Consider the following 14407-nt stretch of genomic DNA (forward strand, 5'->3'; position numbering starts at 1 on the left):
ACAGAGCTTAATGAGTTTTATCTGAGGCCTGTTCTCATTAGCATCTGCTCCCCCTAGCAACCTGACCAACTTAGGCCAAGCCTGGGATTTTTTCCCATCATTCACAGCTTTTTTTTTTTTTTTTTTTTAAAACAAAAGATTAAGATACCTCTCACTTGTACTAGTTATCTAGGCTCTGATCTACAAGGAGATACACAAATTCAAACACAGGACCAGTTGATAAGGAAAAAACATTTCCAAAACGCTGTAGGAAAGTTCTTTCAATATTCATTTCAATTTCAATATTTGGGAGTTCAATATTACTATTTGATCATTCAATAGAAGTATGAGATATTTGAAGTTGGGAATCATAGTAGGGATCTCAGAGGTAGTTGAGGAAAATTAAGCTGGGAGGAGAGGGTTTAAGTGTCCAAGGTTATTAGGTTGCAAGTACTACTCTATTAAAGGCTGCTTGTCTCTGATTTCAGAGCTAATGTATTTTGTATTATTCCAAATAAATAAGAAATGAGAAGAAAGAAGGAAAGAAAGCATAGATCATGAAGAAGACAGGGATAAATGAGAATAATGAACGTGAAATATTTCAAAAATTATAAGATGTAGTTATAATTGTTTTTTTTTTAAAAAGGATCTGAGGGTAAAAAGAGACACTTCTACTGTCAAATCCTCAATGACTACAACTTATGTCACATGCAGTTTTTTTCTAATTAGTCTCATTTTCTGAGCTGTCAACACCAGCAGTTTCTGCTTTTTAAGATTTTTAAAAAATTATCTTCACAGACTTTAGAAGTCTAAAAGCTTGTCCATATTTAGTGTGTGTCTCCTTTTTTATATTAACTAACTTTTAAATCTGGTTATGTTTTCAGATATAACTAATTTCTTTCATATGCCTTTTGTGAAAAATGGAACAATGAGTATAGGAGCAGAAGAATCCAGATGGGGACTGAGTCTTGAAAAGGAATTCTGAGAGCTGCCATCTGGGCTATATAGTAAGGAGACAATTTAGACACATATTGTGTTGAGAAACTATGTTGTGCCTGTAAGATTTGAGTATTTTCAAAAATAAAATACTTTAACGCTAAAAAGAATTACTGGGTCAAAGAACAAATAGAAACAATAAATAATTTCATCAAGGAAAATGACAATAATAAGAAAACATACCAAGTCTTTTGGATACCAAAAAACCCTCCCACACACCTGCACCAGCAAAACTCACCAAATTGTATAATGATCAAGAAATAAAACAGGAGGAGGGGATTCTGGGAAGATAGCAGAGTAGGTCAGAAAACTTTCAGCTCTCTAAATTTCCTCTACAAAAAGAAAGAACCATAGTCTCAGAAGGAATGCTGAACTTTGGAAGTAAACAAAATACAAACTGAAGTAGTTGTTCTCCTAAGACAATAAGAAGACCCCAGGAAAGACCTAACTCTTGGGTCAGAGGTTCAAGGTACAAACGCCTCTAAGTCAACTCTGCTGAATCAAAAATAACAAAACCTTGGGGCAGTTGGGGGTGGAGGGCAGCCTCAGCCTTAGAAATTTTCATCCCCCCAAGACTGTGGAGGGTCTGACTACTGGAGACGTGGGACAAGATTGAAGGGGTTTCTAGCTGTAAGAGTGGAGATGAGAGCCCCAAGTTGAGGCCCCCAAATAACAGTAAGATGGACCTGAGGTTTGGGCCATTATTCCCCACATCTCAGAACTAGAACTCAATCACACTAATAGCTGCTAAAAAACAAAACAACAACAGAAAATTAGATGCTGCTCCACTTGGTGTGTATATGTTTAATATTGATACTGCTTCATTACCTATGCTACCCTTCAGCAGGATATAATGCCCTTCCTTATCTCTTTTAATTAGATCAATTTTTGTTTTTGCTTGATCTGAGATGAGGATGGCTACCCCTGCTTTTTTGGCTTTGCCTGAAGCATAATAGATTCTGCTCCACCCTTTTACTTTTAGTTTGAATGTCTCACCCTGTTTCAGGTGTGTTTCCTGTAAACATATAGTAGGATTCTGGCTTTTAATCCAGTCTGCTAACTGCTTCCTCTTTATTATCCCATTCATATTTATGGTTAAAATGACTAATTCTATATTGCTTGCCATCCTGTTAACCCCTGCTTATGCTCTTCTCCTTTCCTTCCCTCTTACCCCCCTTCCCCAGTATTAAACTGGTGAACACTACTTGCTTTTCACAGCCCTCCCTTTTTAGGATCCCTCCCCCACCTTAAAGTTCCTCCCCTTATTTTACCCCCTTTCCTTGAAATTTCTGTATTCCCTTCCCCTTAGCTTACTCCTTCCCTCTCATTTTTCAATGAAGTGGAAGAAGTTTCACCATAAATCAAATATGTCTATTGATACACACTATGTTCATCTCCCTCCTTTCTTTCTCTCAGATATAATAGGTTACCTTTGCCTCTTCATGAGATGTAGTACCACCACTTTACCCTTTTTTATGATATAATTTCCTTTCCACCTCTAGTTTCTAGGACAAATTATACATATGTTCTTTATATATCTTTATGGCAGAAATATAGTTCTCAAGATTTCTTTTTACCTTTTTAGAAATCTCTTGAGTTCTGTATTTGGAGATCAAACTTTTTGTTTAGAAAATATTGGAAGCAAAAAGACACACAAAAAAAATTAGATTATACAAAACCTAAAAAGTACTACGTTGGTCTTGGAATACTACATTCCATAGAACAAAAATGCTAGGGTTATAAGTAAGAATAATTTACCTGGCAAAGTTAAGTATAATCCTAAATAAAAATAGTGGATTTAGTAAACTGAAAGTGTTTCAGTTTATTTGTGACTAACTAAACCAGTAAGACTTACGGAAATTTTGACATATATTATAAATATTAAGGATCAATTATAAGGGACTCAATAAGGTCAAATTGTTTACTTCTTATATATGAAAATATTAACGGTTCTTTTACAATTATCATTTTTATTCAGGTAGTTTGAAAAATTAATTGGGATAAACCAAGTATGATGGGATGATTCTAAAAAAAAAGAAGATAAAAAAGGAGTGATTAGCTCATAAAAATGAGACAAAAAAGGAAAAACTGATAAAGAAGTTAGTAGGGAGGAGGTTGGGCAGTGCTGAAACCTTACACTCATTGGGAATGGTCTGTAGAGCAGAAAACAAAAGAAAACTTATAAAGAAATAAAGAAAAGACTGACAACTCTGAACATGTGTAGTATTTATTATATAGGCTTTCTTGAAATGGAAGTTTATGGCTTTATTATTTTGAATCTTCTCTTATATTCTGTTGTGTACATGGCATTGCTTTTTCAATTTTTTGTTTAAATTTCAAATAAAATTTTTAAAATGGGGGGAATGCAGTGAGAAAATACAGAAAATAATTTTTCCCTCATAATCATACAAGTTATTAGGAAATTCAGGGACAACAGGAAAGGAGACTTCTTTGACAAAGTTAGTTCTGGCCCAACCATTGATGAGATACGTATGTAATCTGGAATCCACTAAGAACAGAGGGTTCCCCTGATAAAATGCCAGAGTAGGTAACGTGGAGGTTGCACCCTTTGGTATCATAGTACCAAGCCCTGGATAACCCAGATCCAGAGGCTCAGTGCCCTGTTCTGACACACCAGAGAACTAGCACTGTAAAATTTAAAGAGTGATGAGGCCCAAACCCCTCAGGATTGAGATAAATCCAGGAATAGAGAAGTCTCTAGAATGGGTCCAAAGAGGGCTGACCACCCTCTCCAAAAGTACAGAGGGAGCAGAGCCTGAACTTGGCATAAGATTTCACTGCAGGAACTGTCAAAAAGAATGAATTGAAGAAAACAACAACAACAACAAAATTTTTGTGTGTGTATCAAAAAAAAAAGGGAGTTTTTCAATACTTTGTGGTATATCAAATAGTTTTTTGTTTCTATCTTTTGACCATGTATGTGTTCAGGAATGTCTTTAAGCCAACTATAAATAGACACAGATATATAGAACTATCTGTATAGAGATATCTTTATAGATATAGATATCTTTAAAGACTAATTGTTATTTTGGCAGTCAGCCATGAACACTTAAGTTGCTCTTTCTTTAACTGTAAATTAGGAGGCAGCTAGGTGGCGCAGTGGATGGAGCACCAGCCTTGAATTCAGGCGGACCTGAGTTCAAATCTGGTCTCAGACACTTAACACTTCCTAGCTGTATGACTCTGGGCAAGTCACTTAACCCCGGCCTCAGAAAAAAACAAGCAAACAAACAAAAACCCCTGGAAATTAATAGGTATTATAGGGGGCAGCTAGGTGGTGCAGTGGATAAAGCACCAGCCTCTGAAGTCAGGAGGACCTGAGTTCAAATTTGATCTCAGACCCTTAACACTTTCTAGCTGGGCAAATCACTTAACCGCAATTGCTGAGCCAAAAAAAGAAGAAGAAAAAAAAAAAAGATTGATGATTGATTCTATGGCATTTCTAGTTATTTAAATGAGACTTCCCATTACTGTTCCTGAATTTTGCTTTATTGTTTTAAAATAATAGATTTTTGTGGGTTTATTTTGTGAACTTTGATAATTCCTTTAGATTTTCTAAATGATCATATCCTCTAAAAATAGGAATGATGCTTTCTTTTCTTTTCCTAGCTTAGTGTCTTTAATTTCTTACCTTTTGGCTATCATTTCTAAAACCACATCAAATAATATAAGGAAGGGAAACTGCCTTGCTTTTTTCTTACATTTATTGAGAAAGCTCCCGTTTTTCCATTGCATATAATACCTGCTTTTGGATAGATACTTTTTGTCGCACAATAAAATAAGATCTCTCTATCCAAAGGTTAACTTTTCTTTTTTATTTTAAATCATGTTTTAAATCACCTTTGGTAAATTGGTGAAACACAGATCCTTTCTCAGAATAATGTAAAACGTACAGAAACCAAACATTTATAGATGAAACCAAATACACTGGAATAATTATATTTTAATATACATTATATACATATACACATACTTATATATATATGTATAGATATTTAAAGTTCATGGACCTCAAGTTAGAAACTCTTCTCCATGCTTATGCTTTGTAGGATTTTTAGCATAATTGAGTATTATCCTTTGTCAACAATCTTTTTTATGTCTATTGAGATAATTAATAGTTGAAAGTAGTCATAGTGATATTAAAAATTGAAATCAAGAAAATATTTTTGATAAATCATTTTAAAAAAAATAAATAGAGAAGAGGAGTATAAATTTCAGAAGGAGAAAAACAAGTAGGGCAAAAAAATAAAAATAAAAAAATCCAAGTGGAACATAGTGAAATTCAGTGTCACTACACAGTTCTTGTTTTTCCTATTTTTTTAATTATAGAAATGTTCAATAGTTGCATTTATTGATAACTGCCAAGTTCATAATAATAAAAAGGAAAAAATTTCAAAAGAAAAGCAAAAAATTGAACAATACAGATGTTTAGTGAATTGATACACAGTAAGTTAGTGAAGTGAACTCTGGTAACCTGATTATCCTTTTAAAACTGCATCAACTAAAGAAACTTAATATACTTTCTGAACCATCTTCTTTTAATTACATGTAGTTATATATATATAATATGCATATATATGTATATATATATGCACACACACATATATATAGTCATACACCATATATTATTTAGTATCTGCTTCCATACATACACGCACATGTGCATATGGAAGCAAAAACAAGCAGAGACCTACAGAAGTTCTTAAGGATAGGCAGACCATGTTTCAGACCACAACCATATCAGGTGACTTGGAATGGTCCTCCAATGGCCATCTTTTTCATCCCACACCTGAATATGAATTTCTTTGATTTGATTTGATCCATGCTCTTTCATCCTGGCCATCTGATTTGCTGTTGCTGAATCTTCCTACTCAAACTCCAAAAACCAAAATGCTAAAAAGAAGTTTAGGATTACCTGGATTGGTGAGACTTTACTAAACCTACACCTACCCGACCTGATCAAGTTCTTTCACAAAGAACATTTTTCTGACCTGATCAGGTTAACACTGTACTATTGCTTCTGGAAAAGGTGTGTCATTGACAATTTTATGGTTCCTGAGTAATTAGGTTTATAAACTTATAGAAGTTTACACATGGAAATGTATAACTAACTGAGAGCTATGGTAGAGGCTTTTGGGGAGTATTTCAATTCAATTCCATGAATGAATAAATATTTACTGAGTTTCTGCTAAATACTAAGGAAAACCCAAAGATATATAAAAACTCAACTCACATTCATAGGTTCACAAAACATTTTCTTTTCAGCAATTCTAAAAGAGGTGAAGTGCCTTAGTCAGTGGCAGAGCTGGGACCTATCCTAGTACTCCAGGCCCTTTCTTTTCAGCCTTAAAACCTCCTGACCAGAAGGAATTTACAAGATACAGGGGGAGATAAGAACTGGAGGCAAAAAGCTATTAAAAAGAAGTGCTAATGAGATGTACAAAGTACTAAGCATGAAGTTTATAGATCTGGCAACTGCTTAAGAAATCTCTTTTAGAAGTCTTTGTTTTTGAAGTGAATCGTGACTGATGTAGGTCTCCCATAAAAAAAAAATGGAATGGGCCCTTAAAAATGGGATGGACTTACTTCTTTCTCTAATTATCTATAATCTATATGATCAAATGTCCCCATTAAGATTCTTTTAAGTTCCAGGATTCAAACTTTTGTCAGAAAGACAAAACCCTGACAATTACTACCCATAAGTTCCTAAATGGAAGAAGCTTTTTCCCTGTTTATTTTGGCTTTCCCATCATTTTCTATGATGCTTTGCAAGTGAAAGATCCCCTACTGCTTGTTGCTCTGTTGAGATGCATCTCTCTCTAAGCATTAGTTTCATCATATATCAAATACAAATATCACACTGAGTTGTTATGAGGATTAAATGAGAAAACCGAAGTCAAAGTTCTTAAGCTGTAAAATGCCACCCAAATACATAACTATTATGTAACATAAACTAAATTACTTTTATTATTGCCAATGACTAGAAATTTTTTGTTTCCCAAATCATCCTGCCCAGCTGTTTTTACTACAAAGCAGTATCTCGAAGAAACCACAAGAGGGGAGTACAAGATGTAAAAATAATGGCAAAAGTTTTTGTTTTCATGTAAAAAGTACTGTCAAAGTTCAATTCTTTGTAGAATTGAAAAAGAGAGACTATATTGATTCTGGTGCAGTCCTTTCTCAGAGATCTCTACGGATTTTCTCATGACGGGAGTACAATAAGAAAGTAAGCGAAAGAGATCCATATGCCAATTTAACAAAATTAAATTTACTTAATATATTATTTAATAAATAAAAATGATAAAAATTAAAAAGTGAATGAAAAAAAACTTATAATGAGAAACTTAAAGAAGTAAAGGTAAAAAGGTAAAATGACCCCAAGAAATTGGGGGGAGGGGGAAGAGAGGAAAGAAGGCTTCCAGGCTTCCTGTCACACTTACTCTGCTTTTACAGTCTGATACATGCAATTTTCCTCATCTGCAAATGCCTCCCTCTTCTGAGAACAGACAGGTTTTGTGTGTTTTTTCCATTTACCTTGTATTCCTAGTGTTTAGCAATATGTGACACATGGTAAATCTTGTGGAACTGACTTCTTCCACCTGTCCAAATACTACTCCTTTTTAAAGGTTCAATTAAAGACATTTCCTCCATCAAGTTTTTTGATTGTCCTAGCCACAGATCTCTTATCTGATGCTCTACCTTTATTATCTGTGTACATATATAATGAATATTATGTATTAAGTTATGTATGGATATATACACATTTTAGAGGCAGACTAACTCAATAAAAAGAACTCTTGGCTTAACATAAGGGAAACTGGCTTCAAATCTCATTTCTTATACTTACAAGCTGGATAACCTTGAGCAAGATCAGAAGAACATAGCTTTAAAACTGTAAGAGAATACAGAGGTCATTGAATCCAAACCCTTCATTTTATAGATGAGGAAACTGAGGTACAGAGAAGTTAGTGATTTGTCTAGAATCAGAGATGTGGTAGTTTTCTAAGGCAGGATATGAAACTGCCTTCCAAGATCACAGCCTTATCCACTATACTATGCTGGTCCTTTTACCTAGAAAAAGGAATATTTACTTGTTTTAGCTGCCTTGAAGAATACTGTAAAGAAACTGCTTCATAAATTCCCCATTCCATCTTCTGCCTCTATACTTGAAATTACTCAGTCTTCGCCTCTATCTTTCAGAATCTTTATCTTTAAGATTCAACTGCAATTCTGTCTCCTGGGAAGTATTTCCTAAATCCTCCCCTTCTCCCGTATTCCAATTTTTAGAGGTTTATCCCTTCACAAATACTCCTGGAACTTTTCAATCATTCTTTTGCCTTCTCTTTGTTATTCTTAGTGATGTTTCAATTAAATGCTCCCACTAGAATGTATGGCAGGTATTACTTTCATCTTTGTATCTCCAATGCCTAACATAGTTCCTGTTACAGTAAGATTTAGAAGGAAAGAAAACAATCATTTATTAAATATTTTTCATATGTTAAGTACTATGTTAAGCATTTACAATATTACATTTGGTCCTTTACAACAATCCTGGTAAGTGCTATTATTACCCCTACCTTATAATTGAAGAAAATGGGGGGCAGCTAGGTGGCGCAGTGGATAGAGCACCAGCCCTGAAGTCAGGAGGACCTGAGTTCAAATGTGGTCTCAGACACTTAACACTTCCTAGCTGTGTGACCCTGGGCAAGTCACTTAACTCCAGCCTCAGGGAAAAAAAAGAAAATGAAGCAGAAAGTGACTTGTATAAGGTCATGCATTAAATATCAGATTCAGGATGTGAACTCAGGTCTTCCTAACTCCAAATCCATTAAGCTACCCAGCTGAAAGCATCTAGGTGGTCCTAAGTATTTATAACAAATATGTAAATAAAGTCATTTAAAAATACAATGGAAATAATAAAAACATAAATGATTTTTAAAAGACCTAATCTTATTTTGATATTTGACAACTTGCTGCCTTGTATTTTTCTGCATCCATTCCAAGTATATAGAAAGAATACTGGCTCTGAGGACCTGGATTTGAATTCCACCCTTGTTGTTTATTCCTCTGTGAACTTGGACAAACCACTGAACTTTCTATAGCCCAATATCTCATATGTAAAGTGAGGAGCTTGGACTTGGTGACCTCAGAATTAAGTTGCTTTCTGTCTCTAGATCACTGACCCTTTGAAATATGGAACATTAGAGTTGAGTCAGACCAAAGTCTCTTCCATGATATGTACCAGCCTCCAACTAATGGCCTCACATACCTGCAAAAAGATACTCCTTTTTTCCTCCAGTGTCCAATGAGACTCCACATACTGCTGAGGACGGAGCAGTATAAATAAACTCGATGTCCTTATCAGGTCCTTTAAACATCTGAAGAAAAAAAAAAAAAAAAAAAAAAAAGTGAATCTTTGAAAGGGATTGCCCAGTTGCCCAGTTCTCCCTTTAAAGAAACTTATCAGAGACTTCTAAATCCACCCATCATGGAGTAGTCTAATATTCTCTAATTTGCTCTTTCATCACAATTAGTATTTTAAGAAAATTATAATAAAAAGAAATACAACTTATAAAATAAGGCTATAAAATCAAGGGGTGAACATTACCAAGAGATATAATGGATTTACTTGGAGGTTTTAAGAATTTTCTGGTAGATGTAAAGTATGTGTTTATGGACAATTAATTACCTAGTATTTGGGTAAGGCAGATAAACCTAAAAAAGAAAAAGAATGTATAGATGATTGAATAAAGTTAGAAACAAAAATATCTCTGAAATGATCATTTAATAAATGGGAAAATAATAATAATGATGATGATAGCTAGCTTTAAAATGGTGTTTTAAGGTTTGCAAAAAATTTTACATTATGTATTTCATTTTATCCTTACATTATTATTCTCATTTTAAAGATTAAGATAAATCAAAAAAGTTACATGATAATTTTATTGTATATTTGAAAGGAACATATGTATTGTAGGTTTGCAATTCCATCTTTTTTATTCTACTATGTTATGGAAATGCTTGTTTTATTCCATAAATATATATTGATGTAAAAAAAAGAAGTGAAAAAATACAGAGAAAAAGTTTTAAAAGAGAGAAGTCAAAGATGAGAAAACTGAGATTAATGCTGCTCTCGGTCTCAGCTAGTAATCCTATCTGAGGTAGCATTCAAACTCAGGTGTTGCTTCTGACACCAAGTCCATACAATTGTTTCAAATAATATTTGATTTATAAAACCTTTAAGGCAAAAGAATAGCTAGGAATATTGGGCCTGAGCAAGGAGCCTTATCTGAGGGATGTGGCCACCAGGGGGAGGAAGCACACATCACAAGCTATCTATGCTACTTAAGGACTGAGTGAATAATACTGAGAAGATGGGGGAGAGAGAAAAAAGGGTTAAGGGGAGCTGGTGATATGGTTAATGATTGAGAGGAAGCCCACTCAGGGATAATGTCCTCAGCCCTCTGGGAATTTAGGGGCCCAAAGATTTAGATACCATCCATGGTTACGCTCTCCTACTTACAGCTTTGATTTATGCCATGTTTCAGGGATACAGCTACAGTGTAAAATGAGGTACACCTGTACAAAGTGAACAGAGGTTCTGCTGCAAAATAACCATGTTACCCAGCACTAAATCATAACAAAAGGAAGGGATGAAAATTCTGTTCAAGCAGTACCATGGCACAAGGATGCTGGAGTAGGGGGTAGACTGAGGCAGAAAAAAAGCAGAGAGATTATCCTGGAGGTGTCCAAGAGATGAACTCTATGTAGAACAGCTAAAACCTTCACATAACTGTTAGAGCTGTATTGTACAGATACAGGACTGAAATCATCATTGGGCTCTATATCGTGGAAACTTTTATGAGCTAAAACTGTTGTGATTTTCCCCCCCTCATATTCTTAGGCAGGCAGCTAGGTAGCAGTTGATCAAAGTTGAATTTAAGTCAGAAAGAATTTGCCTCAGGCACAGCTATGTGACCCTAGACAAATCACTTTACCCATTTGCCTCAGTTTCCTCATCTGTAATGAGGAGTATAGCATGTATATCCCAAGGCTGACATGAGGATCAAATAATTGTAATGCACTTTAGCACAATGCCTGGCATATAGTAAGCATTATATAAATTTTAACTAGTATTATTATTATATTTGTTGTCATTCAATTATTGCAAATTCTTCCTGATCCCATTTGGGATTTTCTTGGCAAGAATACTGTAGTGATTTGCCATCTCCTTCTCTAGCTTATTTGAAAAATGAGAAAACTGAGACAAACGGGTTTAAAGTGACTTGCCTCAGAGTCAAACAGTAAGTATCTGAGGCTGAATTTGAACTTAGAAAGATAGGTCTTTGTGACTTCAGGCTCAGCACTCTATCCACTGCACCACAAAGTTCTAACCATGTCAACACTAATTTTAAATTGGCAATAGATAACACTATATAATCAGAATCACAGCATCTCAGAGGCCACTCAGTTCAACTTCCTTAATAACACACCTGAAAAGTACTCAGTCCCCACTGAGAAGGGAGTTGACACTTGTCAAGTTAGCAACAGTATTTTTGACAGCTCAAAGTTGCAGCGGATGAAATGTTGGACTTAAGAGCCAAGAAGAACTAAGTCCTCATGCTCTTACTAGCTTTTATGGCCCCAAATAAGTAAATCAAGCTAAACCTCTCCTAGCTTCACTTTCTTTAAAATAAAAATAACAATAGAATCTACCTCTACTTTTTTTTGTGTGAAAATCAAATGATATATAATATAGGTAAAGAGAATTGCAAATTTTAAATTGCTAAATAAATACTAGTATTAACTATTTCACACCTAAATTCTTAGGAAGTTTTTTCCTGAAATCAAACCTAAATCTGCTTGTTTAATTTCTCTCTTACTTCTATCCTCAGAAGCCAAGCAGGAAATATATATATAAAATCTTTAACATATAATGCTAATGTCATGTTGCTGATGACAAAAATATATTCACTCTCAAGAGTCAACAGTGCTATACGAACATTATTACCTTAATTTACAAAATACTTCAGTGAAGTCAGAAAAGACCTTCTCTTTCCTACTTTATGAATGAAGGATCTAAGGTAGGAACAAACTCAAATGTTTCGAAGTTATTGTGTTAATATTATACATTTAACCTATTTTGATTATCAATGTCTCTTCCACTCTCTGTAGACTAGCAATATTATATTTTTCTCTCCCCATCCTTTTTATTTATTTATGTAGCTATTTTGAGGCAATCTGGGTTAAGGGACTTGTCCAAGATCACACTAGTAAGTGCCTAAGGCCAAATTTGAACTGGTCCTCTTTACCCTAGGCCTGGTATTTTCTAGCTGCCCCTCCTTTGTTGAAACCTATCTATGTAACACTAATCCTGTAATCTCTAATGGATAGATAGAAATTCCCACTTTAATATCTTGCAACAATCCAAACTGAAAGTCATCTTCCTTCCTCACCTCCATAAACTAACTCTCCCAACTCCCCTGTCTTTGTTAGTACCATCATCTTACTGGAAGATGGTACCACAGTAACATTCCAGCAGAAGAATTTCCATCAGACATTTGCTTTATGGGTTAAACAACGTTCAGATAAATAATTGTCATTAAGTAAAGGATTGATTTTAATTCAGAAAGATATGTACCACCTCCACTTACTAAAATCAAATGTAGTATGGGGATAATAATAACACCTGCCTCACAGCATTGGGGATTAAATAAGATAATTGTAAACTACTTAGCACTGTGCCTGAAACACAGTAGGAATTAAAAATGCTAGTTATTATCACTATCATCACAACAGTCCAGTCTCTTATCACATTACTCCTGGATTATTTCAACAGCCTCCTAGCTGGCTTCTCTGATTCTAACCATCCTGCATAGCTTTACCAGATTAATCTTCCTTCCATATTACTGACAACATCATGTCACTCCCTTGTTCCAAAACTGTCAACGACTCCTTATTTCTTATCAGAGAATTCCCAACTCATCTGACCAGTTTTCAAGGTCCTCAATCATTCTGCCCAACTTTCTTTCCCCAATCTTATTTCCATCTATTTCCTCAAAAACATTTTGTACTTTAGGTAGATCAGTCTCTTTCTTGTTCTGACCTCCTTGCTTTCCTCATGTTATCATCTCCCCATGGAACAGCTGCTTCTCTTCCTCCCCTTTTTCACATCCCACTTTTGTAACTTTCAGCTTAGATCTCAATTCACAAAGCTTACCTTGCCAGAATATTCTAACCCTCAATTAAGCATTTACTATTTAGTGCAAGGGCAAAAACAAAATCAGGCCTCCACATGTGTAAAAATGTTTGCAGCAAGCCTTTTTGCTGAGGCAAGGAAGTAGAAATTGAGTGGATGCCCAGCTGTTGGGGAATGTTATGGTATATGAATGTAATGAAATATTATTGTTTTATAAGAAATGATGAGCAGGCTGATTTCAGAAAAGCCTGGAAAACAGAACCAAGAAAACATTATAAACAATTACAACAAGGTTATGGAATGATCAGCTTTGATGGATTTGGCTCTTTTCAACAATGAGGTGATTCGAAAAAAATACCAATAGACTTGGAATGGAAAGTGCTGTCTGAAACGTGAGAGAAAATTATGAAGACTGAGTGTGGATCAAAGCATAATATTTTCACCTTTTTTCTCATGTTTTTTTTTTTCCCCTTTTGATCTGATTTTTCTTTTGCAGCATGATGAATATGAAAATATATTTAGAAGAACTGCAGATATCTATGTTAGACTGCTAACTGTCTTGGGAATGGGGAGAGTCAGGAGGGAGAAAAATTTGGAACAAGATTTTGCAAAGGTGAATGTCGAGGCATTCTTGCATGTATTTGGAAAAATAAAATACTATTAAAAATTAAAATGAAAAAAAAAATCAGCCTTTACCTTGCCTTATTAAGCAGTGAGGGTGGGAAGACTATGTACTCAATAAGTAAATACAAAATAGGTAAGAAATAATTTCAGGCCTGGGACTTCTGGGGAAAGCATTCCAGCTGATCCTTACAGGGACCTCAGGATTCCCAGAGGGAAGGCAGAGCACTGCAGGTATGAGCATTATACAATTGGAAGGATAGATCACAGAGTAAGAAAAGATAAAAAAAACTGATTCTCAATTTCAGTGGATTGGTGATGAACTTCATGAGCAAGTATAGGCACATGAGAATAATGGACTATCGTACCTAGGACAGAACTTGGAAATCTTCTAGTACAGAGAATTGACAAATTATGGCCAAGAGCCAAATTTTCTGTGCCAATGTACCATGCAAGATTCTAGGGGCACAATGAGGTAAATGAAATGATCTGTCCTTGGGGAGCTTATGTTCTACAGAAAAAGTACAAGGCACATTGATGAGTAACACAAAGTATGTACAAATAAATATAAATTTATTATATTTTTATAGT

General features: G+C 34.8%; 1 protein-coding gene across 1 annotated transcript in view; it reads right to left on the reverse strand.

The window, feature by feature from the left end:
* The window catches only part of TIMP2 (TIMP metallopeptidase inhibitor 2), a 77290-nt gene that overhangs the window by 10464 nt on the left and 52419 nt on the right, over window positions 1–14407 (reverse strand). Inside the window, exon 3 of the mRNA XM_074260285.1 lies at window positions 9266–9374. Within this exon, the coding sequence (XP_074116386.1) occupies window positions 9266–9374 (109 nt within the window). The remainder of the gene's footprint in view (window positions 1–9265; window positions 9375–14407) is intronic.

The sequence above is a fragment of the Sminthopsis crassicaudata genome, chromosome 4, assembly GCF_048593235.1.
Source record: "Sminthopsis crassicaudata isolate SCR6 chromosome 4, ASM4859323v1, whole genome shotgun sequence".
Lineage (NCBI taxonomy): Eukaryota > Metazoa > Chordata > Mammalia > Dasyuromorphia > Dasyuridae > Sminthopsis > Sminthopsis crassicaudata.